The following is a 23,570-nucleotide window of genomic DNA, read 5'->3' as shown; positions in this document are numbered from 1 at the left end:
AGAGTGAAGCCGGTCGCAGTGTGTAGCCAACCCTAACCAACCCTCCGAGTGAAAATAGCTCGCCAGGTGGCCAGGTGAGCGTACTGTGGACAGGCAATAATACAATTTGTTCCATGAGCATTATTAGAGGTACACGCATTATGCACTAATCATAAATGAAGAAGGCTACTTAAATACAGGGTATTTCGCAACCCAAAAACAAGCCAAGCGCTTAGCTCAACGTCAATGGCCGCAGACCACCACTCCGAGGACTCCCTTTGTAGCTCAAGCTCTCAGCACGAGCCCGGGCCCGCGCAGCTTCGGGAGATAAAACACCTCCTCCCTCACGGAAATCTCTTGATTCGGTCTCCCTCGAACCCAAAACCGGCGGCGGCGAAATATGGTGGCTGACCACACTGGCAGGAAGCTCGAGCGAGGGAATCGACGAGTCGGTGACGTGCGTAGCGGCGGGCTCAACCTTCGTAGATACAGGACGTGCGTGTGCCACGCTGTAGAATTGCACTAATTGTGCGGGATCATTGCAAAATTCAACTAGGCAGTTGAGGACGAGCTCGGGCGCTCGATACAGATTCCCGGAGTCAATCGGTTGCGAGGGTAGGGGACTACCGATATCGTGTAGCGGGCGAGTGACCGGTGATAGCCGGGGAGAGGCACGGTCGAGTCCATCGTGGGTCGCAGCACGGGTTCGATATTCTGGTCGGCCGTGGTGCTCGTGTCGACCGGTGTCTCGACTCAAGGTGCCACGAGTGCTGACCAGCCTGTTGGCGAGGAGCAGGAAATCTCCATCATCTGTGATTTGGGCGATGATACTTCCGGACCGGTGTATGAATTGCGAGTAACGGTAGTCCGGCTTACCCCAAGAGTACGAGACTTCTACATCTGCCGGGAAGGCAGAGCATGCCTCAAAGTCGAGCACAAAGTCGAATTTGCGGAGAATATGTTTCTGATAGTAATGACGGTCCGGAGGCCCCGGTTGAGCAAACGATGTCTGGTTGAAGACAGTAGGTGCAGGTCCTTTGGGTGGGGGTACTGCTAGTTTGATTCGATACGGCTTGCGGAACGGCTGTGTCTTGTCGATGGCAGAGCCTTCGGAAACCGGCACCTGTACCAACTTGAGCCCAAACTTCTCAGCAGTGGAAGCCCATGAATGGACGGTATCTTCAATTAGCTTCGGAGTTGTGCTCATCCAACTAAGCTCAATGTGAAAGCAATTCTCAGGATTGTGGAGCCGATCATAGTGAAGATCAATCACTTCTGGTCGGTTTGAGCGCTTGCGCGGGTCAACATCATACTTCAAGCACTTGGAAAGCATGATAGCCACTTTGTTTTTGGACTTTGATGGAGTGCTGGGCGTTGGCGGCACTCGTTCATCAATACTGTCGGATCGAGCGTGGAGGCTAGCAGGGGAGTCTTTCACATTGCCAATGGCGGGCGTCGACGGCATTGATGATTTATCTTTATCTGATCGTAGCTGGGGGAACCAAGTGCCTCGAGATTCTGGGCGTGAAACTCGATGATCGGAACAGATCTGGTAGAAGTAGTTCCCATCCCGGAAATTGTGTCTCTTTTCCACGTGCTGGAATAGACCATGTTTCATCAACTCATTGCCAAACTCAACCGCTTCCTCCCGAGTATCAATGTCGCGGAAGTTCTGCAGCAGCCAGCTGGTAAATTCAAAGCCAATAAAGCAGTTGTAATGCAGTCTCCAATGCCACCGTCGATCCATCATTCGTACACCCTTCTCGCCTTGGATGATCTGGGCCAATGAGGATAAGTTGATGCTAGATCTCTCCAGTAACTCGGACTCGGGTAACAGCTGAGCAGGTGGGTTGTCAAGTCCCGGGTCGGTGAGTAGTAATCGATCCAGTTCGGCCGCAACCACCTCCGACGGGTTCCGCGTTTGGTACATGATGTTGAGAGGATTCTGGTCTCTCTTGGGGTTGGATGTTTCAAATCGTTTTTCTTCCGGAGATACGTACTTGTGCCGTTGCCAAATAGATGTCAGTTGGCTGATACCAAGGATATGGATTTCTTCTTCGTTGTCCTCATTGCAAGATTGCAGGTGGCGGCGCGAATGGACATGGAGCTGCATCGGGATCAACACATATCGCACTCGCCAGAAATGTAGCTGTTGTGCGGGGTTCTGGAGATAGTCGCGATGTCCGGCCACATAATTGTCGGCATAGTTCCAATTGTACTCCTCGGCTGTAGGATCGAGTTTGATGTCTTTCACTTCGTATTCCGGGCTCAGAATTGTTCTCATGGCTGGCTGGTATAGGGTGAAGGTAGATTTCCGAGGAGATGTGAGCGCCGCTGATGTCTGATGCGTGAACCGGGTCACCTCTACCTCAGCGCCATCCACACAAACCAAACGATGAATCACGTTGCCCTTGGACAGAAATACGGTAACTCCATCTCGCTCCAGGCCTCGGCAATCGAAGACGTTGAAGGTCGCAAGAGCGGGCTGTCCTGAGACCTCGGCCACACCTTTCCCAACGACCAGTTGGAATCCATGAGAAAGACGCAGAGAAATCATTTCCCGCAGAAGAACATCCCGTGTTTTCGGCGCTTCAATACCTTCTGCCTCTTCATTTGAAAACACACGGTAGGGCGTTTGCAGGTAATCAGAGGATAGTTCAACAGCCGTCGGGAACTCCTCGGTTGTCAGTGGTAGTACTGCGGGGGATTTCAAGCTTTTCCATTTGACAACCGCAACGTGCGGAGGCCTGGGATACGCATGCTGCCAGCGACCAAACCAGGTAGTGTTACGTAAAACGTCTTTGGGGGTATTACAAGGATTGACAGACCGGACCCAGGGAGACAAAGCTTTGCTCGCCGAAGGTTTTGTAGATATGTCGCGCAAGCCGGGATTAATCTTGAACTCAAATTTGGGACTGTGAGCTTGACTTTGATCCCCTCCATGCCCGTCCTCGTTGAATGGGGCATCTGCGGCAGACGCAGATGGTGATCCATGAGTTCCAGCACGTGCAGGCTGCTCCTGGTTCTCTGGAGACTTCTTTGTTGGGGGCCTGATGGATATTGGCTTGGACGGCGTCACTCTGGTGTCCTGTGAGGATCTTGGAGGCGTGGAAGGTCTTGATGACGGATCAACGAGAGTGGAAGTTGATGTCATTTCTGAGGGACTCAAAGAGGTAATACTCCGTGAATCAGAAAGAGCTATCCCGGACGCCCTTTGGTTTGTCGTTGGCAAAGCACTGGCGTGCGCTATATTGACCCCCGTACTTGCCTGGGCTCTTGGAGGAGTGGCACTCAAGCCCCGAAGCGCGAAACTGATCGTCCTGGAAATTCGCGAGGGTGCTGGTGCAACTTTCAATGTTGGGTTTTTCGCAGGAGGGCCTTTGATCGAGACAGGACTTTGAGGAACCGCCGAAGGTGCCTCGATCTTTCGAGGACCTCCAGGAGAGTAACTGTGCTCAGACACACTCTTCTCGTGCTCTCTCAGACGAGAGATCGATCGCGCAGATAGCCGTTCATGTGCACCGGCAGCTTGAACCTCCGGTTCACTGACGCGCTTCTGTTTCGAGGACTTCTGGGCTTGCTGCCGCCTTGGATATGGACTGAAGACAGCTTCATCATAATTATCCATCCAAGATATCACGTCACTTCGTGATTTTTGTGGAGTACGAGCCTGCAATTCAGTTTGGCTTGCAACGCTTTGGAGAAATGGCTCGGGCCGCAAACTATCACCGAATTGTACTTTTATCGGTGAGGGTGCAAAGCGAGTTTTGGTGGGTCCACGAGCGGCTAGAGTATATCCAGACCAGGGAATTCGGGACCTTGACGCACCATTTCCTTCCAGGAGGTAAGGGATGGAAATGTTTGATTGCTCGCTTTCCATAACTCCCATCATTTGGATCTCATACATCCGTACTCGAGGAGTAAATGCCTTTGATGGGCGAGTGACAGTAAAAGGGATAGGCGCGTTGGGATCTTTCTTAAGGATACGTCGAGCTTCTCGGTATGTTTCAGGGTTCCAGTAAGAGACGTCAAGCCAATGAGGAATGCCATAACTCCAGTCTCTAGATTGAGGATTCGCTCCGACCCTCATTCTTGATGAGGAAAGATATGACCCAGGAGAGAGATAGGAAGTTCTGCTGACAAGGCTGGACATAGAATGATGGATCTCGGGTGACGTACTCGGTCGATGTACATCCCCTGAGTTGGACGCAGCACTGGTTGGTCTGTCCACTGGCTCGCGGTACTTGAAGAGAGGAACAGAGTGAAGAGGCATTGGGCTCAGGCAGACCAAGTCGATGGCAATACCCCGGTTTGTGAGTGCCTCAGTCGTAGATACCAGAGATTCGTACGATACCTCGAAAACGCCACTGCCGGGTGTGATGACAATAATTGAAGTGCCAGTATGAACCATGTCTCGGTCAATATGGTCATAAGCCAAGTGCGCAGAGGCAAGGTGAATTGCTTCCAGAATATTGCCACGCAGAGCCGAACTAGGTCTTCCGGCAATGGTCGCCGTATGTGGTTTGGAAGGGGGTTTGAGTCCATTGCCAGTCGGCGCATCAATGTCATCCGCTCTTAATATCGATACATCCCTCAAGAAGGATCTGAAATCCTTTTTCAGTTCGTCCAAGATGGTGGTCCAGTGGCCACTCGCCATGTCGTTGACAACTACACGATAAAAATCGCGAGTTGGAACGTTGTTCACACTAGATGAACTCTTCAGGTTTCCCGAGTTGAGCTTTGAGAGACTAGGGATGGCAGATGCGTCATATTCGACTCGGGTAAAGAGAACGATGGTGACAAGATGTTTCGCTTCGGAACCTGCCCACCGCTTGAACAGCTCCGGCAAGAAGCCATTGATTACCCTGCTGAAAAGGATGTCGCCCGTCCCTTCCGAGTCAAAATCCCACATTTCTCTTGACATCTGGATGAAGAGAACGTATTTGGCTGATTCGCTGCGGAAGACCGGGATGGTGCGGGGAGAAAAGTAGCCAGAGAGGACCTTCTTCTCCTTGATGAAAATATTCTTGATGGTAGCCTTGATGCTGCCCATGAACATAATCTTCTGTCCCTTGTAGATAATCTTGTCTACAAGTTCAGACATGACCAGTCTCCACATGTCCGAGCGGACCATGAACTGGTCGCGGAAGGCAATATCGACATGAGACGCGGTACATTGCTCGCGGTCCACAACAGAGAGCAAAACCTGCGACCTGTTCTTGAGACCAAAAATATTGGCCACATTATTCGTCACGGATGTTTCCAACTGAGGATGCTTGATGTCCTGAGGGAGGGGCTTCACCACGAACAAACACCGAGTCTGCAATGGAGTCTTGAACTTGGAAGAATCATGTGCCTGGTGTGTCGGATTCAACTCAGCAGAGCCTTCACGGGCCGTTTTGACTGCCGCTTCTGACTTCAGAGTGGAGTGGACCGTGTCTCCAGATGCGCGGATGGGCAGAATCTCGACCACGTCGCCGACCTGCACGCTATTCTCGCCGAAAGCCGATTGATTCAGCAGGATCTCCTCACGTGAAAACATCTCATCGTGAACCCAGAGGGTGCATGGGCGCCGCGTCAATTGCATGGAGGACGGACGGACCGTCCTTTCGTCAGGTGCCGGGTCATGGTCACGGCGTGCCGTCTCCCCGGCGTTGAGAGTGGAAGTGGTCTCCAGGCTCGCAGCGCTCACCTGCCGCAGATGTGACCGCCTCATAGGCCCGCGCAGAGACATTTTCTTCTAACTTCCTTGCATCTCAAGCGAGGGAAACTTGGGACCAAAGAACACAGATAGAGTGAAGCATTCGCAACGGGAGCTCTTCTTCGCGGCGATAAGATAGCAGGGAAGGCGGTGAACGATATTGATGCCTGAGGCCGCAGATTCACTTCCATGCTACAAGAGAAACAAACAAGAAGATGATTAGAGACAAATGGTGTCTAGAAATATTAAAAAGGAAACATCACTTTTTGGTTAGACTAATGCTGACTGGATTCATTCATTTTGTGGTGTTCGAAGTATATTCGCATATCTAGTGTTATGAGCACTGCCGAGATATTTAAAGCCCCTTGAATCTTTATTAGTGTTTATTGTCAGTAGTTGAAACACTGTGTGCAGAGCCAGATACGTTTACTATATGATCAAGGAATCATGCTGATGAATAGTCTTCTAGTATTGCCCTTGGGTTTAGACAAACAACCAGAGTAGAAGAGTGAGAGTAAAGGAAGGGTTCACCCACTGAGAATAGTAAACCAATAAAGTAATCTCTGTTAGATATGAGGAACGATAAATTAGAATATGCATTCACTACTTTTATCGTTATAGTCGGTAGAGTAGTCATAAACAAAATATGAGCAGTTGTAGACAAGATCAAGTCTTCGCATCATCATGAGAAACTGAATTGGAACAAACCAACACCGTTTCGAGCCTCAGCCGCTAGCTAGTTGGCCGGTTAAACCAAGTCAGCGAGACTTTTGGCCGCTCTTCCCCTTTGTTATTTTTGAGCAACGGAGAAGAATGGCGACGTTCTGGAATACTTTCTGATCGACTAATCATACCCTGGCCGGTTGCTTTTTCCGTCTCGGGTACCAGGCTCGTCGTCCTGGCTGGCCGATTTTTTAACGTCAATTCCACCTTCCTTCCTTCCTTTGCTTTCTCTTGTATCGACAGCAGTGAGTTTCATCCTTAACATGCCCATCTGAACCTTGCGTTCAGGTTTCATAATGAATTTTCTGGTATATACATCCGCCACGGTCGCAGTCCCGGGCTGAAGCTCATCCCTGCGCGAGTCGCCTATGTTTTGAATCACAAGTTCCCCTCACCAGCACTGAAAACAGCTGGTTACCAAGCGACGAGAATGAGATATCTCCAGTGTTGGCTGCAACCAACCCGTTTGGATGTTCTCAGCGCTTCACAGTGCCGGCATAAATGCCGAATGTTCTCCATAACGGGCGCAGAATGGATAGCGACTTCGGCTGCTAGTGCGAATCACACATCCTATGACGTTAATGGTGGCGTTAACATCCAACAATATCCGCATTCATGCGCCTTTTGCCATAGAATGGATGCCGCGAGGTGCTTGCTTTGTCCCTCTTGAATCTCTGCTCCGCGGAGAAGCAGGCTGTGCCAGTCCGGGTTTATACGAATATTCCATGCCGAGAAAGTCACTCAACCCTGATGGTATTGGAAGACCTCGAGATATGCATTGACGGTCTCTGGTCTGTCTGGGCTGGGATGACTAGGACGGTGAATCCAGCGCCGCTACGCTTCGCAGCCCTGTTTCGCAGTCATATCCTGTCCTGGCATCGGGATTGCCACGGCTCGAATCCCACATGGGTGGGCCTGTCAAAACTTCATGCTATGCCTTCGAGGATCGATTCTGTGCCATTTCCATGTCCAACAGGCTCGGTTTCGTCGTGTACGCGGTGGAGGGTGCTAAAGAACGTCTCGCGGACATGGGCGATCGAGCGATCCTGTGATTCGAGTCCATCTCTTTCAGAGTCTTCTGCCGGCATGTTGATGGACTCACTGATTCTCTGCAGATGGGGAGTGATCTTCGAGATACGACTCTCCTTGCCGCCAAATTGCTCATTTCATTGTCAGAGGTCAGCGCCAAGGAACCAAACCATGCTTCGCCTTCTCCCAAGCAACAAGACCACCAGGTATTCTGAGAGATTGTGTTTTTGCACTTTTGCGACACAATGAGTAGACATGCTACTTCATAAATTGAAGTTTTGGCCAGCAACTTGTCACTCGACTCTTTGCACAAAATAATACAGGGTTCGCCAAAGGGGGAAAAGGCAACGATCTGCCTGTGACAAATCCGGTTTTACACGAAAAACACGCCCTGTTTACTTTACTAACTCAGCGCCCTCTACGCAATTCCAAGGAAACGCCCCTCAGAGCCACCAGAGCCATAAATGGACTAAACTAGGACCACCAACCGGGTGGCCAGGCACCAGACGTCCTATACCACAGTGGTATTATACCTTTTGCGCACGGTTCGACACATTCATTAGCATTATTTGTTTTGTATAGATGATCATAGAGTGTGTCTTTTAGGTATGTTTTGCTGAGATTGCCGTACGGAGCATGGTGAGGGCGCCGTTGTGGGCGACCCGACGCAGGCTAAACGACGGCTCGAAGTTCCAGCATACCACAGGGCGCCATTGCGCGGGCTAAGACAAAAACCCACATACGAGGATTTTTATTAGTACCGTCGAAGGAGGCTCACCCTGCCGACTCCTGCTCTTTTCCTTCTTTCTATTTTTGACTTATTTGCCTCTAGCGTGGGGTCATGAGTGAGAATCATCACCCTCGTCAGCCCCCTACCGACCATGTGGAGTGGCTGGAACCTGAGTCGGCGCTATTCTTTGGCGGTGACTGGGATGTTCCTGAAGTCCAATTCGCACCGGTTAGCTTTTCCGCCAATACCGATGCCCTATCTGGCCGCGACGAGCTGGCCGATCTCAGTGCTGGGCCGATGGCTAAAGTGGCTATCCCGCGAACGACCCAGTCCAGTTCTTCAAACAGCAGCGGCCGAGTTAGTCACGCATGCGAAAACTGCCGCGATGCCAAAGCAAAATGCAGCGGCCACCGGCCGTGCAACCGCTGCCAGGACAATGGGCAGCTTTGCTCTTACGGCGATCGCAAGCGCGAGAAGATGGTCAAGTGTGTACCATGTCACGGGATCGTAATTATTTTCTAACGCTCAAACAGACAATTGAACGATCTCACCTCCCAGGTTGAAACATACGAGGGTCTCCTGCGCGACCTATATCCCCGGCTTGACGCAACTTGCGCCCGCCATGTCGACCAGACGCTGCCCGCCTTCTCCTCTCTTGTGGTCCGCCCGTCAGAACCTGTACGACTCTCAAGTCCGCGGCCATCTGCACCTAGGGTTGCTGAAAATATCCCTACTCCATTAGGAGTTGTAGACCACACCAAAGAAGACTTCATCCGCGATGAACAACTGCAAGCCATGGGGTTTGTCGGCGAGCATTCGGAGATGGCATGGCTGTTCCGACTCAAACGCGACCTCAACCAAGCTAGCAACTCGGCACCCAGCGGCAATCCCACCGATGCGCCGTCCATCATCTCCGTGAACTATTTCCAAGACGAATCGGACATTTCTGTACTTACCGATGTGGATCCATTCGTCGGGCCGCCGTATCCCGTTGCGAAACTGCTCACCGATCGTTATTTCGATAAAGTGCACCATGCCTTTCCAGTGATCGGGAAAAAGTTCTTTCTGAACCAGTGGGAAAGCGTCTATTCGAATCCAAACTTGCGGCCTTGGAAACCTTGGCTGGGTGTGATGAATATGGTGCTCGCCATTGCCAGCAGGCATTTACTACTCGTCGACGATCAACCTCCGAGTGACCCTAATGAACATATGGTGTACTTCTCCAGGGCATGGCGACTCAGCATGGGCCATACTGCATTGCTGGACCATCCCAACGTGATGAAGGTGCAGTTTGAAGGGCTAACAGCATTCTACTTGCTATCTATCGGTCAAGTTAATAGGTATAGTCATTCTTACTCGTGTCTTATAATGCTCAAGTTCTCTAACGATTGGAAACCCCTTGGTGCAGAGCATGGCGAATGATTGGCATTGCGATCCGATCGGCCATTACAATGGGTCTCCACCTCCGCAGCGAGACTAACAGTATTCCACACGAATCGAAAGAGACTGTGTATCGAGTGTGGTGGGCTCTTTTCATGTTGGATACTGTACTGTGTGAGATGACGGGGCGTCCCCCAAGTAAGATATTCAGCACCACGCCTCTCCCCACCCCGTTCAGAGAGGAGGATCTGAACGATCAGCATGTCGCGCGCTTCATTATGGATAAGGCAAACCGGGATAACCTGGTGTTATCGCTTTTGTCCAGGGGTCAAGGGTTCTGGCCGAACGAAAGCATGGCAGATCGCATAAATCGGGTGCGCTTAGAACTAAACGGGGAGGAACAAGGCGAACATTGCACAGATCTTTTGACCGAGACCCTCACCTCCAACATCTCTCTGTACTTCTTGTACGCAGTGGATCTGGCTTTTCTCATGCGGGAGGCCATTGATAAACTGTACGCCCCAGCAGCAAACCGACAGTCATGGCTTGAGATCGAAAACACCGTCTCTACACTCATCTCCAAGGCCGACAATTGGCACTCACGGCTGCCATTGGAATTCCAGTTTACGAACATGGACACCGGCCGACCCCTGGCGCGCCAGCGCGTCAGCCTGGCCTTCCGCTTCTACACCACCAAGCTCATGATCTCCCAGCCCTGTCTCCGCCGCCGCGTGGCTCACTCCCAAGCCGAAGCCCAACCTCCCAGTGCCCGGTGCGACACCATCGCATCCACGTGCATCGAAATGGCAAGCCGAATGCTCGGGATTCTTCCCGACGAGCCAACCGATCAAAACATGGCTCTCTTCTACGACTTTAGCCCCTGGTGGTGTGTTCTCCACTATGTAGTGCAGTCAATGACCGTCTTCTTGGTCAAGCTATCCCGCACTATGCCTGGAAGCGAGGAATCGACCAGCCTCGTGGATAAAGTCATGAAGGCCACCCGGTGGATTCGCAAGATGTCTTTCAAAGACCCCTTTTCACAGCGAGCCTGGGTTGTCTGTGAGGAGCTTCTTTCCCAGCTCGGCCTGACACTAGAGTCGGATGTTGACGTCGGAATTTAGGCACCGGATTTACCGCTCCTGCATTCACGTCATGCTTTCCCAGACCTTTCTTAATGGCTGAATATCGGACTGTACACGAGTCTCATGATATTGCATCTTTCTCCTTTTGTCATATCTCTTGCGTCCTAGCCCACATTGGTTTCATTTCCTTTCTTATTAATTTAATCTTCCTAAAGACTATATGTATGCCACCTTTAAGGTTCAGCTTACAGTACCGGCCCCTATGATGGGATATCAACCCCACTTTCAACCTGCCACGGCACACATTCTCCTTCTTCCGGGCTCTCGGATGCTACTTGCTTTTTGATCCAGTTATACCGCAGCTTGGCATATCTATAGTAAGTTTTAATTAAAGTCACTAATACAAAGCCGGCTCATTTCTGTCGTTGGATCATCTCCTGCCTCGGGATTCAGTCGCGCATCAAATGCATCTTCGGTATTCTGCCCTAGTAATCCTATTAATTATATACAAGAATATCGGAGACTCAGTATGAAACTATAGTTACATGCCGCTTTTGACTATTGATTCCGAACATAATTCACGAAGAATGACGAACAGCCGCTCCGACCTGAAGGGAGAGCGGGCATAGCCACTTTACTTGAACAGCTTCCTCAAATGGGCAGCACAGTTTCGGCCTAGAACCACATAGAGAAAAGACAACAGAAAGTGGGATTGTCCTGAGTACGACGTTTGGTATTCCCAATATTAAAAGCTCGAGAATTTTCTCTTTTGTGTGCTGCCTTTTTTCCGGGTCATGTCCAGTTCGAGTGCGAGCCCACTGCCGAGTCGCTTCCTTCCAATTCCACCGGCGCTGATCCATGCAATTCGAAAACAGGCTTCGGACGAGCGTCACTAGTATGGTAATGGCGTCCGCTTGCCGAAGAACTTGCGACCTGCTTTCTCTTTCTTCTCTCCCACAGAGCCCATGCAATAGAAAGGAGAGTAATAACTCCCAGTGGGACGGCGACGCCAACCCCTATTGCGATCTCTTTGGATGAGTCTCCACTAGAGGTCGCAGTGTTCGCACTTGTATTGTTCATGCTGACGCTGGTGTCGTTTCCATCGGCATTCATCCCAGACGTCTTCATATAGCCCGTCAGCTCGGCGGCGCCCCATATCATGTCTCCGTCCGGAACAGTAAAAGACGCTTGATTGTTGTCGCAGATTGGATTGCCGTCACTGCCGGCGAGGATCGAGTTACAGCAGTAATATGACCCTTCGTTGGTGAAGTTTAATAAAACAAGAGAGACTCCACCGTCGGGAGCAATAGATTCTGTGTTTTCGTACTGGTCTTAGCATACTCGCTCTCTTCATCTCTCCTCCAGATTTGGGGCTGAAACTTACGACAGTATTTCGGACAGTTGTTGGAAGTCCATGACTTATCGGTGCAGCTCCCGCGCGATAGTACATATGGTTGCTGCAAATTCAAGCACAGGCCGTTGGTCAGACAGATCGCATCCTGTCCACAGCACGCGCTGCCTTCTTCCGACGTACAAGGGAATCCGAGCGTATCCTGCACATTTTCTCCGGGAAACCAGCATTTCCTCGAGGCGCTGGATGCTGCCGCAAAGGTGGCCAGAAGTACTAGTGGCCAGCCCACCATCTTCGATGGGGTCTGGGCCGTGAGAAGTAGAAGCGTCTGGATGCGATCGGGTTAGAAGGGCTCAAAACTCGGCGATTGGTGTTTTGATATCGAGACGCGAACAACCGGCAATGATGTCGATAATGAGCGACTTCGAAGTTGTGGGACCCTGCCAACACTCTCAGGGGTAGTTGAATGCAGATGATTATGGTGATCGCTAATTTTTAACAAAGAAAAAAGGCAACATTCGGTGATGTCATTAATTGGGAGATGTATTTTGTGCTCATTCTTCCCATCGACGGGACTAACAAGGCCCCAAAGACCCCAAACACCCTTCGCCCCGATTGCTTTGTTCGGCCCAATCAGATGGATAGCAGGCCAAGCAGTGGATCTCATATCCAACACGAGCTTGCCTATCAATTCCTTCTTTGTTGTCGTTGGATAAATATAGCTCAGGATAAATATCGGGTTTTCAAATTGCGTGGCTCGCTATAAGCCTGCATGAAGATTCCAAGTTTAGTAGACGGCAGCCATAAATAATGCTATATACCACCTTGCTGTATATCTGCTCGTAAAAGATCTTTACCTATATTAATGATTGCATACAATAATATCTTTTCTTCTGTGGAACCAACTCATCTCCGTCCAATATCCAAGCGAGGTATGCCCCTTGGATTGCACTTTCTCAATTTGTCTGCCTGGCCAAATGTACATAAATAGGGGCTATTTATAGATAGCAGATCTCATCAATTTGAGAGCGAATACGGAGTAAGCAAGAAACGAATATCTAACAGACTTGCCACTTTTTCTGCATTGCTTTTTAATGCTGAATATGCGAATGCTCTGACCAACACAGCAGCACGGCAGTGGACCCACAATTTAAATATTCATACAGTACTCCAATTGGTGATTTTTGCGTTGTTCGCGCCCGAGGTGACGCGAAAGCGTGTCTCAGGTACTCGTTGATATCATTAAGTATTTTGCTATGTCGCAACAAATGTCTCGGGGAAATGGACTATAGATGCTTCTTCACCCATAACACAAAGAGGCGAATTTCTCAATTAATACATATCGACACTTTCCATCAAAACCAGACATTAGATGAGGTGATGGCCCATTTCTATAACTCATGCGATGTGTAAAGATTCTCTGCCTCGTTCAACAATGTGTCGACAGGATGCAGCAGTCCCAGATCGATATCTGACTGTGCCAGGAAATCTTGCATAGTCGGCTCCAAAAAGGCCATCTCAGTCGTATACCCGCAGATCGTGTCTCTGACAGGAAGAGTATACGTGTACGCCTCGGCATCGTTGGCTGTCTGGGTCTGACCAGCGAGCAGTTCGTTCTCCGCGGGGATCAGGGGTATTGCAGGGGCTATTGTCCCTGGAACACCGGCTACGGAGGCTGGTGTCAATGCCGAGGAGAACCCCCCAGTCGGGCCAGGGCCGCTGACAGAAGCGGGATTTGTAGTGCCAACAGCAAAATCAGCGCGGGGTCGGCGGCCATCCCGGTAGCCATCCAGGCAGACTTTGACCTGTTCGAGGTTATGGTAGAACTCGGCCGCAGCAAGGTTGCCGTTCTCAGTCATGGAGCGTAATATATCCAAGGCAGAATCAAAACCACCCATGTCGTTTGGGTTGCCAATTGGGACGAAACTTGACATTGCTAAAATCAGAGCTGCGGAGAATAGGTAATGTGCATGAAAGTAGCCGAATGTGGGCATAGACCCACTGATCCAGCGGGTCAGGATCATCGAGAGTGAGTGCCGGGCTGCATGAATACAAGCCTCACCGAGGGTGAGAACGGGCTGGGAGACGGAATCAGAAGTAGCAGTGTGTTGGTTCGGTCTTGTGGCGCCGGCTTCACTCAGGGTCATGAGGAGATGGAGAAGAGTTGGTCGTGTAGCGAGAATAACACACTGGTGGAAATTGTAAGCATATAGCACAGAAAAGTCAAGAAAGGCTTGTTATTTACCTGATTGAAGGCCAGGTGCAATGAAAGAACTGGCTTCTTGCTCGATTCTATATCCTCCATGTTCAACCGCAGACTTTCAGGCAGCGTATCAACCCAGTTCTTCAGTGCCTTCATCAGCTTTTGAACTCGTTGCAAAAAAGTCTCCTGGTATTTTCGGCGGCTGTATAGCTTTGTAATTGTCTCCCCCACAATCCTTGCCAATTTGATATTGGCCGACATGAACTCTGTATCAGACAGCTCTTCGTCATGAAGCTGCTTGGGAGCAACTGGTGACGGCATATCAACGTGAATATCTTCGTCCTGAATCTGCATCGGAAGACCCATTTTCGATCCCCACATGCGGTCGAAGATGTAGATCGTCCACCAAATTTGAATGCGATGCTGCCTCTCGACCGGGTCAATGAGTTGGGATTCTGGAATGTTGTGGTTTAAGCCAATTGTGAGCCCCATTCGCATTGCGTGCCCAACCAGAACCTGTGAACAATGGCGCCTATTGAGATAATACGAGAATAGCGACTGCGATGGTTAGCTCGGATCAATAAGGGTGATTGTGAGCGGGTACCAATAACAACAAGGTCTCCAAGTGTGTGACACTCGTTCGTTCCGGTAGGATCTGGGCGAGACTCATGGCCCTCGCAAAGTATGGTGTACCCGGCACTCTCGATCCCGGTGTGAGCTCCGAGCGAACAGAATACGCCTCTCCGAAAGCAAACAGTGCAAAAAACTTGCACTTATTGGCGGTACAGTCAAAAGCAGCCGTCTGATAGATCTCTTCAAGCTTATCCATCGTGGATTTGCGCATCATCAGGTGATATATATGACCAATCTGATGGATGGCAATCCTGACCAGCAGCCGAGCATGGTGAAGACTGGGCCACTGCACATCAGCTTCATTTGCAGCCACGATCTTCTCCTCGCGAACATATTGTGTTCGTGGAATATGCGGGGTTGCATTGTTTCCGGTCAAGAAGCGACGAAATCGCGTGGCAAATGCCGAACAAGCGGCCTCGCCGATATAGATAGGCGGCAAAGACGGATCATAGCGTTGGAACCAAGCCCGATCGCCGATCAACGGGTTCTGGATACTCGTACTGCCCGCGTCCGGAAGGGTTTCTGCTGGCCGAGACGGCCGGTTTACCGAGTCGGCTACTTCGGTCGCCGTGGCCGACTGCTCCTTCAGGCGTCGGTTTTCCGATAGGAGCTGGTCGAGGTAGTTCTCGCTCACTTTCACTTGCCGATCTCGGGTAGCAAATTTGCATTCGTCTGCACATCCGACAGCGCGGCATTTGCTACACGGCAGGTCGCCGGAGCATTTGATCTTATGCGCATGGCATCTTTCACAGGCGACAAATTTCCTTGGGCTTTTGGGATTTTCAAAATCCTCTTCGTTCCATACAGAGCGTCTTTTCAGCCCTGTGCCTCGTGCCATTTTAGCCCATTGCCCTCGGGTGAAATGTCAGTCTCGGTAGCAAAATGAGGAGAATTCACTGACCGTCTCGGCATCCTACCAGGTCGCCGAGAATGACGGATCCGCTGATTGGATGATTGAGTGATGACTCAGCGGTCCCATCGTAGGGTCTAACTAGCGTAGAAGGCTGCAGGGCTAGATTGAAAGAAACAAGCAAGATATCAATGATGACGATTGGCAATAGTTACTATAAATTCTATAGACGGCTTTAATGAGACCTAGTGGCTATTTAATAACAAAGTGAAACTGGATAATATGTCGTAGAAGTCTTATTTATCAATCGTAACTCTAGTTAATCGTAACTCTAGTTAACTGTCTATTAGTTTTATCATCTGTATCATGCAGGAATCTGTAGCCCGTCTCTTTGAGTGGGTATGAATGCAGCAAAATCATTCTCTCAGTCGTTCTCACTGTGCTGGACTGATTCCAAGCTTCCCCTCGGTCCATCGTTGCATGTCGATGCCCCATTTCGTGATAATCAGGACAAGGAAACCACTAATTATGGCGAAGAAGACACCTGGAAAGAGTATTAGAATATAAGAAAACAAGTGTCAAGTAATTGGGCAAGTCTCACAGATGGTAAATGTCCAGCCCACGCCGATAGAGTGAATCAAAGGGTCAACAGCGGCCGACGCAGCCGCAGCAAAGATATATTGCACGACATACTTGCCACTGATGACCTCGGTACGGATACGAGGCATGACCTCTAGAAAGGGTAATCAGTTGAAGACCCCACAGTCCTTAAATGTAGCACTCACCAGCAGAATATGTATTCAATCCATTAAATGCACCCAAGAGGCCTACGCCGGAAAAGAATGCACTTATAATGGGCAGAGGCATTCCCCCTTTTTTCTCCTGCAAGGACCAGCCGTATATGAGAATTGCAGCTGGCAAAACACCAAACAGCGTAGCAAGCCCGCTGTTGAGTCTGTCCTGAGGCAGTCGCACGCCGTCGCGTTTGCGGATCCATCGTCTCACAGCGCGGTCGGATAACTTCCCGCCAATTACGCTGCCAAGTAGAAAGCCAATTCCTGGAGCAAGATAGAACAAGCCACTGACGAGAGGTGTGGTCAAGTGGAACCGTGGGTTGAAGATGGAACGAGCAGAAGTGAGGAGGCCATACTGGAAGGTGGAGAGGAGGCCGCAAGTTAGATTCTGGCTTCGTGTCAGTGGAATATCAGATAATACTCCCGGGTTCAAAACATACACAGAGAAGTACGTTTGGGTATATGAATTGACGGAAGATGCGAAGTGGGTTAAACAGGTGCAAGATAGCGGAAAGTCTTTCACGCTTGGTGAGCCCGTGGGTAGACTTCAGGGTTCGAAGTTCTGGCACCAAGAGCAGAGAAAGAATCAAGCCAAGGCAAGTCATGGCAAACTGAAGCCAGTAGATGACACGCCAGTGAGCGAAGGTGACAATGATGCCGCCGATACACGGGCCTAAATAGACAGTTAGATAGTCATAAGCTGGAACAAACAAGTCGATACTCACCAATTGCTGGTCCGCTGACAGATCCAATCATGAAGACTCCCACGGCTGTTCCGCGCACCACCTAGACAAAATATCTCCGTCAATCGACCGTCGAGAAACACAAGGACTAAAATAACTTACCGGCTCGAAAATATCCGCCAAAATGGTCTGGCCAGCCACCATAAAGAAGGTTCCAGTAAAGCCGCCTATCAAACGCATTCCAATAAACATGTGCAGATTGATCGCTGCGGCAGTGCCAGCTGAAGAGCCGCATAGCACGAGGATAGCCGCGTTATAGGCATTTCGGCGGCCGAAGATATTACTGATCGGGCCCCATATGAAAGACGAGAACCCCATGGCAATTAGCACGCCGGCATTAGTCACATTGAGAATCTCCGTGGTTGTGGAGAAATCAGACGCGATCTCCGGTGTGGCGGGGAGTAGCGAGGTACTGGAGAAAGTGACGGCGAGAGTCATCCAACTGACCGTGAAGAGAATGAGGCATTTGCGCCATAGTGGAAGATGATATGAGTTTGACTGTTGAGGTTTGAGCTCTAAATCTTCCTTATCGGTGTCGTTGAGAGAATCACTCTGCGGGGACGATTTTTGCGATTCGATGGCCGGGCCAGATTCCATTATTGGAGCAGTTCACGAAGGTCTTCGAGATGAAATAATTCATGTGCTCCAGTTTGTCGCATGTCTATTTGGTATATAGTCTGTAAAGCGCTCATCCAGACACAGAATGTACAATAATAATGAAAACTCGGCGTCTGCAATGCGCACATTTTGTAGCGCTGCTCCTTCGGCGTTTGTGCTGCATTGCCGAAGTAGCATTTTGCACCGATTCTCGGACTTTTTCCCGTGCACGAATGGAATTCTCCACAGTGGGAATCGCGCCGCCTTGGCTGTCCTCTTAGTCATGCATAGGAAGTGACAAAGCAGCCCAGCTGTCACAGTTTATTTGCAGGTTGCCTGATCGGGCAATTCTTTTTAGTTATCTTCACATGCAAATGGTTGTTCTTATTTTGCACAAGTCTTGTGTTTTCCGGAAGTAAGAAAGCCGAAGAGCGTCGCGTTGGCGAATGCGTCCTGTTCCAAAGCTTCACAACAGCTACGGACTTGGGCAACTTGCAATTTTCGGACCGATCCGGCCATGTCAGCGAGTTCCATATAACACTGAAGTCTCTCTCCTTCTGTATCTATGTGGTGTGAGTTGTGTGATCCTGAGATGAATCCCCCAGAGCAGGTCAACAGAGAAGGTAGTGCCTCAAAGAGTGTTTTCAGGACGAATTCGAAAATGTGCAAAGGAAAACCGAGTTTGAGGAAGGGATGGGCTCAAGGACAGAAGATAGAAGACTTGAAAACAGGCGCTCGATTAACTGAGCGCTCGGCAATAGCCGAAATAAACACAGCCTCACATACTTTAGGTTCAGTATGCAGATCAGTAGCACCTGTTTGGTTCTATCGTAGCGACAGGCACACGAGAGGTAAGACATTCAATTCTAAACTGAACCCAACTGTCAAGGATTGGAATTCTTACTGGTCACATATAGAGTTTTCACCTCACCGCATTTTCTATTTTGTAAGTTACTCGTCGATTATTAGTTAGTTCCGCGCCTTAAATGGTTGGTCATTCCCTGGTTTAGTCAATCAGATTCGTGATTTGCACTTACATGCTGGAACGCCGTCCATGCTATATGTAACCTCAGCTACTGCTTCAGCCGTGATCAGCTACTGATTCAGCCGCGACGTGTCCGCGGTGGCTACATTAGCGCGTCGACGTGTTTGGCAACGCTAGTTATTTAGGCCAAACTCAGGCCCCCCACCCGGTTGACCGCCAAGAGACCCAGGGATATAACAAGCATCGGGGGGCTGAGAATTGAGAATCAATTCTGTACACGCCTCGGGTTCGCCTACAACCAACAAAAGATGGACTCAAAGGACCTGACAGATGTCGAGTCGTCGTCTCCTGCGGCCCCTGAAATCCATGACGGGCATCTCGTCCTGATCCCCCAGCCGAGCACCCATCCTCGGGATCCCCTGGTATGATACCATCGCACGAGCTCAATATTATTGATACATGGAGATTTCTAACCTAATGCTTCCAGAATTGGTCCAGCCGGCGAAAATATGTCATCCTGGCCGTGCTCTGTCTGGCGTCGTTCGCCGGAGCCATTGCGCCGCTTTCGGGCCAGCTGAACCTCGGCCAGCAGGAGATTATTTACGGCAAAACAAAAATCCAAGAATCCTATGCGGTATGTATAACTAACTTCTATATCATCGCGAATCCATCCCTGACACTAAATAGAACTCCGCCGCCTTGGCTGGGATGGCTGCAGGGCCATTCTTCTTTGCGCCCATCTCTCACATTCTGGGCCGCAGCTCGGTCATTTTCTGGTGTATCCTGTTCACCCTGGTCTGCCAGATCTGGGGTGCTGTCATGACCCATCCGAATGATTACATCGCGTATGTGATGTCGCGACTGTTCGCCGGCTTCTTTGGTGCGGTGCCCACGGTCATGGGCCCGCGCATCGTCACCGACTTGTTCTTCCTGCACCAGCGTGGGCGGGCCTTCACGGCGCTCCATATGTCCTTCCTGTTCGGAACGATCGCGGGCCCGACTTTCTCGGGTTTTATCTCGGCCGGCGCATTCTTCCCCGTTGAGTTCTGGTGGACGGTCGGCCTGCTGGGCTTCACGCTCATCTGCTGCGTCGCGTTCCTGGAAGAGACCGGGTTCAATCGCGAGTCTCTGGACAAGAACCCGGAAATCCCGCGCGGCCTGGTCGCCAATCGTTTTGCAACATTTTTCTTTGGACACAGCGTTGTGCAGCCGACTACTTTGAGCGAAACGGTATGTCATTTTGGTCCCTTACTAGCGCAGCGATTGTCTGATTATTCTCCATAAAAATAGGTCAGGATTGGAATCACGCCCTTCCTCATCGGTATCTGCCCAGTCACGATCATCATGGGCACCTTCACACTGATCTCCTTCGGATTCTACGTCGGGGTCAATGCTCTCACGCCCGTGTTTCTCCAGATGCCCGTCGCGGAGGGCGGCTACGGTTTCTCGCTGGAGCAAAATGCGGCTTTCACCTTCTCCCACTGGATCGGTATCATCGTCGTGCAGTTCTTCGGCCACTACCTGAACGACAAAATTCCGCTGGCGCTGGCGCGCCGCTGGAATGGCGGTGTCTGGAAACCTGAGTATAGATTGCATGTGCTGTGGCTCCCGAGTCTAGTGATCAACCCAATCGGCCTGGGCATCTTCGGTGCTGCCATGCAGTACCACCTGCACTATATGGTACTGGCACTAGGTGTGTTCCTCGTCACAATCGGCTCGCTCTCTAGTGTACCCGTCACGGTCAACTATGTCGTCGAGAGCTTCACCAAATATCCCGCCGAAGCTGGCATTGTCATTGGCGCGTACCGCATCGTTTATGGCCTCACCATCACCTTCTATATCGACCCGTGGGTCGAGGCGGTTGGTGTTGGCTGGGTGTATGGCATGATGGCTTTCTTTGCCGTTTTCTCATTCTTCTTCGTCATGCTTCTTATGTGGAAGGGGCATGCGATTCGCGGGATCCAGTTTGCCCATCTTGCGTCTAGTGAAGAGGGTAAGAAGGTGCTGGATGAATAAAGCGTTTGTTTGAATGAGACGGTTTGGACCTCTCTGCCCGGACGGATACCCTGCTTCGCTCGATAAACATAACCTATTATAGTAGTCAATATACTGTTCAGTGCTCAACTCAATCTCTCCGATTGGGCATACCTGAGTGTGCTAGTTCTGTTTTAAATTTCTCAATACCATTTTCCCAAACAAAGAAATAACATAAAGACAAGTGCAAGATTCTCTATAGTACTCCACCGACTACAGAGATACCATCTTTTGCCTCATCGGGCCCCATCATCAATGACGGCAACATGGCCGCCACAGTCTGCACATCCTTATCTCCCCTTCCACTCAAACACAAAACGACATCTTTCCCTGGGCCAAGTTCTCTCGCAATACGCACCGCCCCAGCCACGGCATGGGCGCTCTCCAAAGCAGGCGTGATGCCCTCCGTCTCACTCAACAACCGGAACGCATCGAGCGCATCATTATCATCAGCAGCGATGAACCTTGCCCTCCCAGCATCTTTCCAGCTAGCCAACTCCGGCCCAACACCCGGGTAATCCAGACCCGCAGAGATGGAATGCGTAGACGTGATCTGCCCGTCTTCATCCTGAAGAACGTACGTACGCACACCGTGTAGAACACCAACAGACCCACGCCCCAGCGTCGCAGAATGACAGCCCGGCTCGGATCCCGAGCCACCAGCTTCGACACCAATGAGTGCCACGGAAGGATCCTCCAGGAAAGGAGCAAACATGCCCGATGCATTCGAGCCGCCGCCGACACACGCAACCACGGCATCGGGCAGCCGGCCTGCACCAGCCTGTTCCTGGAACTGAGCGCGCGTCTCCGTCCCAATAACAGACTGGAATGTGCGCACGATAGTCGGATAAGGATACGGACCGAAGGCAGAGCCGATGACAAAATGCGTCGTTTCTAGCTCCGTCACCCACGTCCGGAAAGCCTGGTTCACAGCGTCGCGGAGGGTGCCGCCCTCGCCGGGATGGGCGCCCGCCACTGGAACGACGGTGGCTCCCAGCAGGCGTATGCGAAAGACGTTCAGTGCCTGCCGCCGGACATCTTCAGCACCCATGAAGATGGTGCATTTCAGCCCGAGCCGCGCGCATAGCGTTGCGGTTGCTACGCCGTGTTGGCCCGCGCCTGTCTCGGCGATGATGGCCGTTTTGCCCAGTCGGCGTGCCAGTATAATCTGACCTAGGGCGTTGTTGATCTTGTGGCTGCCTGTGTGATTCAAGTCCTCGCGTTTGAGCCAGATGCGTGCTCCGCCTGCGTGCTCCGTCAGACGGGGGGCTAGATGCAGCGAGGATGGTCGATTCGTGTATGCTGCGTAGGATTGAATCTCGTCCCAGAAAGCCGGGTCTGCCTGTGCTGCTTGGAAGCCGTTTTCGAGCTCGGTGAGACACTCCATCAGAGCTTCGGGAACATATTGGCCGCCGAACTGCCCGAATCGTGTATGCATATCTGTCAAACTACCAGTGGTGGTGATATCGTCTGATCCTCCGTCGGTAGTAAAAGACGGTGCAGCAGAAGATGCTGGTGAGAATGCTGCTGGTGTACCTAATAGACTCTTTTCCAATAAGATAGACTCGGTAGGCCTGTCCTCTTTGCGCCCGGTTACATGAAGACAATACTCTTTGACTCTCTCAGCTCCGGTCCCAGCAGCCGCCTTCTCCAGGACATTGATAATCTGACTGCCGATAACCACACCCTCGGCAATCTGAGACACCTGCACAAAGTGCTCGCGCGTACTGATTCCAAACCCAACAGCGGCAGGAACGTCATTGCCTGAGTATTTATGCACACGGTCGAGAAGGTGGCTCAAGCCCTGATCCAGTGTCTTTGAAGCACCACTAACCCCCATCCGGGACACAACGTAAACAAAGGAGTCTGCGATGCCACAGAGCTTCTTCATGCGCGCGTCTGTGGTAGAGGGTGCCACGAGCGGGATGTATGATAGTCTATTTTTGCTTGTCAGCTTCTATTCCATACATAAAAATCCGTGATCGGGGGATATATATACCCTTCCCGCTTACACAGATTTCGAAAACGCACTGCCTCCTCCGGCGGAAGATCAACGACAATGAAACCATTCACATCTGAAGAACGACAGTCACGCAATAGCTTCTCCTCGCCATACGCAAGGATGGGGTTATAATAGCCCATGAAGAGAACGGGTATGCGCAGCCCCTGTTTCCGTGCATCTTGAACCATCTGCAGCATAGAGGGGATACGAACGCCGTTTTGTAGGGCCTGAGAATTTGAGCGTTGGATGGTGATGCCGTCGGTCATGGGGTCGGTAAATGGAATGCCAAGCTCGATTATATCTATTGTTGGGGCTCTATAAGTCTGGGTTTCCAAAATACAGATGGATGGAGAGTGTGGAAAATGGATATTCTTAAGATAGGGTCATACCTGCACCACCAGCTTGCATCGCTAGCATGATCTCTGGTGTCTCTTCCATGGTAGGATATCCGGCAGTGACATACGTCACTAGTGCTGCACGGTGTTGTTCTTTGCATTTTGCAAAGACTTGCTTGATTGCTTCCATGGTGGGCGAGGTAAGGTCGGAGAATAATGTGTACACCGAATGGAAGGGGAAAGGTTAAAAAGAAGAAGAAACCGGCAAAGAAGGGATCAGGGTTGCAAGGTAAAGAACACGAGACGGGCTTAAGACCTGTTATGTAGAGGAAAGGAGAAGCTTAGCCAAGGTGACGGAGGGAGCCATGATGCTGTGAGTCAGAAAGAGGCTCGATATCCACAGTGGGAAACTAGAGAAG

The 23,570-nt window shown here is 50.8% G+C and overlaps 6 protein-coding genes across 6 annotated transcripts; 2 read left to right on the top strand and 4 right to left on the bottom strand.

Moving 5' to 3' along the window:
* Positions 1–211: 211 nt before the first annotated feature.
* On the bottom strand, positions 212–5,713 carry iml1 (GTPase-activating protein IML1; the record flags this gene model as incomplete). Its single annotated transcript, XM_057198597.1, has 1 exon — positions 212–5,713. The coding sequence occupies one exon, from the start codon at positions 5,711–5,713 to the stop codon at positions 212–214; it is 5,502 nt and encodes a 1,833-aa protein (XP_057052037.1).
* Positions 5,714–8,273: 2,560 nt separating this feature from the next.
* Positions 8,274–10,663, top strand: N7474_007186 (putative C6 transcription factor; the record flags this gene model as incomplete). Its single annotated transcript, XM_057198596.1, has 3 exons — positions 8,274–8,647; positions 8,696–9,502; positions 9,571–10,663. 3 exons carry the CDS (start codon positions 8,274–8,276, stop codon positions 10,661–10,663), a joined length of 2,274 nt encoding a protein of 757 aa, XP_057052036.1.
* Positions 10,664–11,416: 753 nt separating this feature from the next.
* N7474_007185 (uncharacterized protein) lies at positions 11,417–12,267 on the bottom strand (the record flags this gene model as incomplete). Its single annotated transcript, XM_057198595.1, has 2 exons — positions 11,417–11,937; positions 12,009–12,267. The coding sequence occupies 2 exons, from the start codon at positions 12,265–12,267 to the stop codon at positions 11,417–11,419; spliced, it is 780 nt and encodes a 259-aa protein (XP_057052035.1).
* A 1,099-nt stretch (positions 12,268–13,366) lies between these two features.
* Positions 13,367–17,795, bottom strand: N7474_007184 (transcription factor domain-containing protein; the record flags this gene model as incomplete). Its single annotated transcript, XM_057198594.1, has 10 exons — positions 13,367–14,164; positions 14,221–14,736; positions 14,783–15,663; positions 15,713–15,798; positions 16,100–16,205; positions 16,263–16,394; positions 16,447–16,843; positions 16,896–17,128; positions 17,181–17,241; positions 17,301–17,795. The coding sequence occupies 10 exons, from the start codon at positions 17,793–17,795 to the stop codon at positions 13,367–13,369; spliced, it is 3,705 nt and encodes a 1,234-aa protein (XP_057052034.1).
* A 1,293-nt stretch (positions 17,796–19,088) lies between these two features.
* On the top strand, positions 19,089–20,796 carry N7474_007183 (Major facilitator superfamily domain general substrate transporter; the record flags this gene model as incomplete). The annotated part of the gene is made up of 4 exons (XM_057198593.1): positions 19,089–19,202; positions 19,268–19,414; positions 19,468–20,010; positions 20,071–20,796. The coding sequence occupies 4 exons, from the start codon at positions 19,089–19,091 to the stop codon at positions 20,794–20,796; spliced, it is 1,530 nt and encodes a 509-aa protein (XP_057052033.1).
* A 214-nt stretch (positions 20,797–21,010) lies between these two features.
* N7474_007182 (tryptophan synthase) lies at positions 21,011–23,341 on the bottom strand (the record flags this gene model as incomplete). The annotated part of the gene is made up of 3 exons (XM_057198592.1): positions 21,011–22,751; positions 22,814–23,117; positions 23,206–23,341. The coding sequence occupies 3 exons, from the start codon at positions 23,339–23,341 to the stop codon at positions 21,011–21,013; spliced, it is 2,181 nt and encodes a 726-aa protein (XP_057052032.1).
* Between the last annotated feature and the right edge of the window lie 229 nt (positions 23,342–23,570).

This window comes from Penicillium riverlandense (genome assembly GCF_028828495.1).
Source record: "Penicillium riverlandense strain IBT 135883 chromosome Unknown utg000006l_segment0_segment0, whole genome shotgun sequence".
NCBI lineage: Eukaryota > Fungi > Ascomycota > Eurotiomycetes > Eurotiales > Aspergillaceae > Penicillium > Penicillium riverlandense.
Note: the sequence above shows the minus strand (reverse complement) of the source record. Positions and strands in the feature narration are given on the sequence as shown.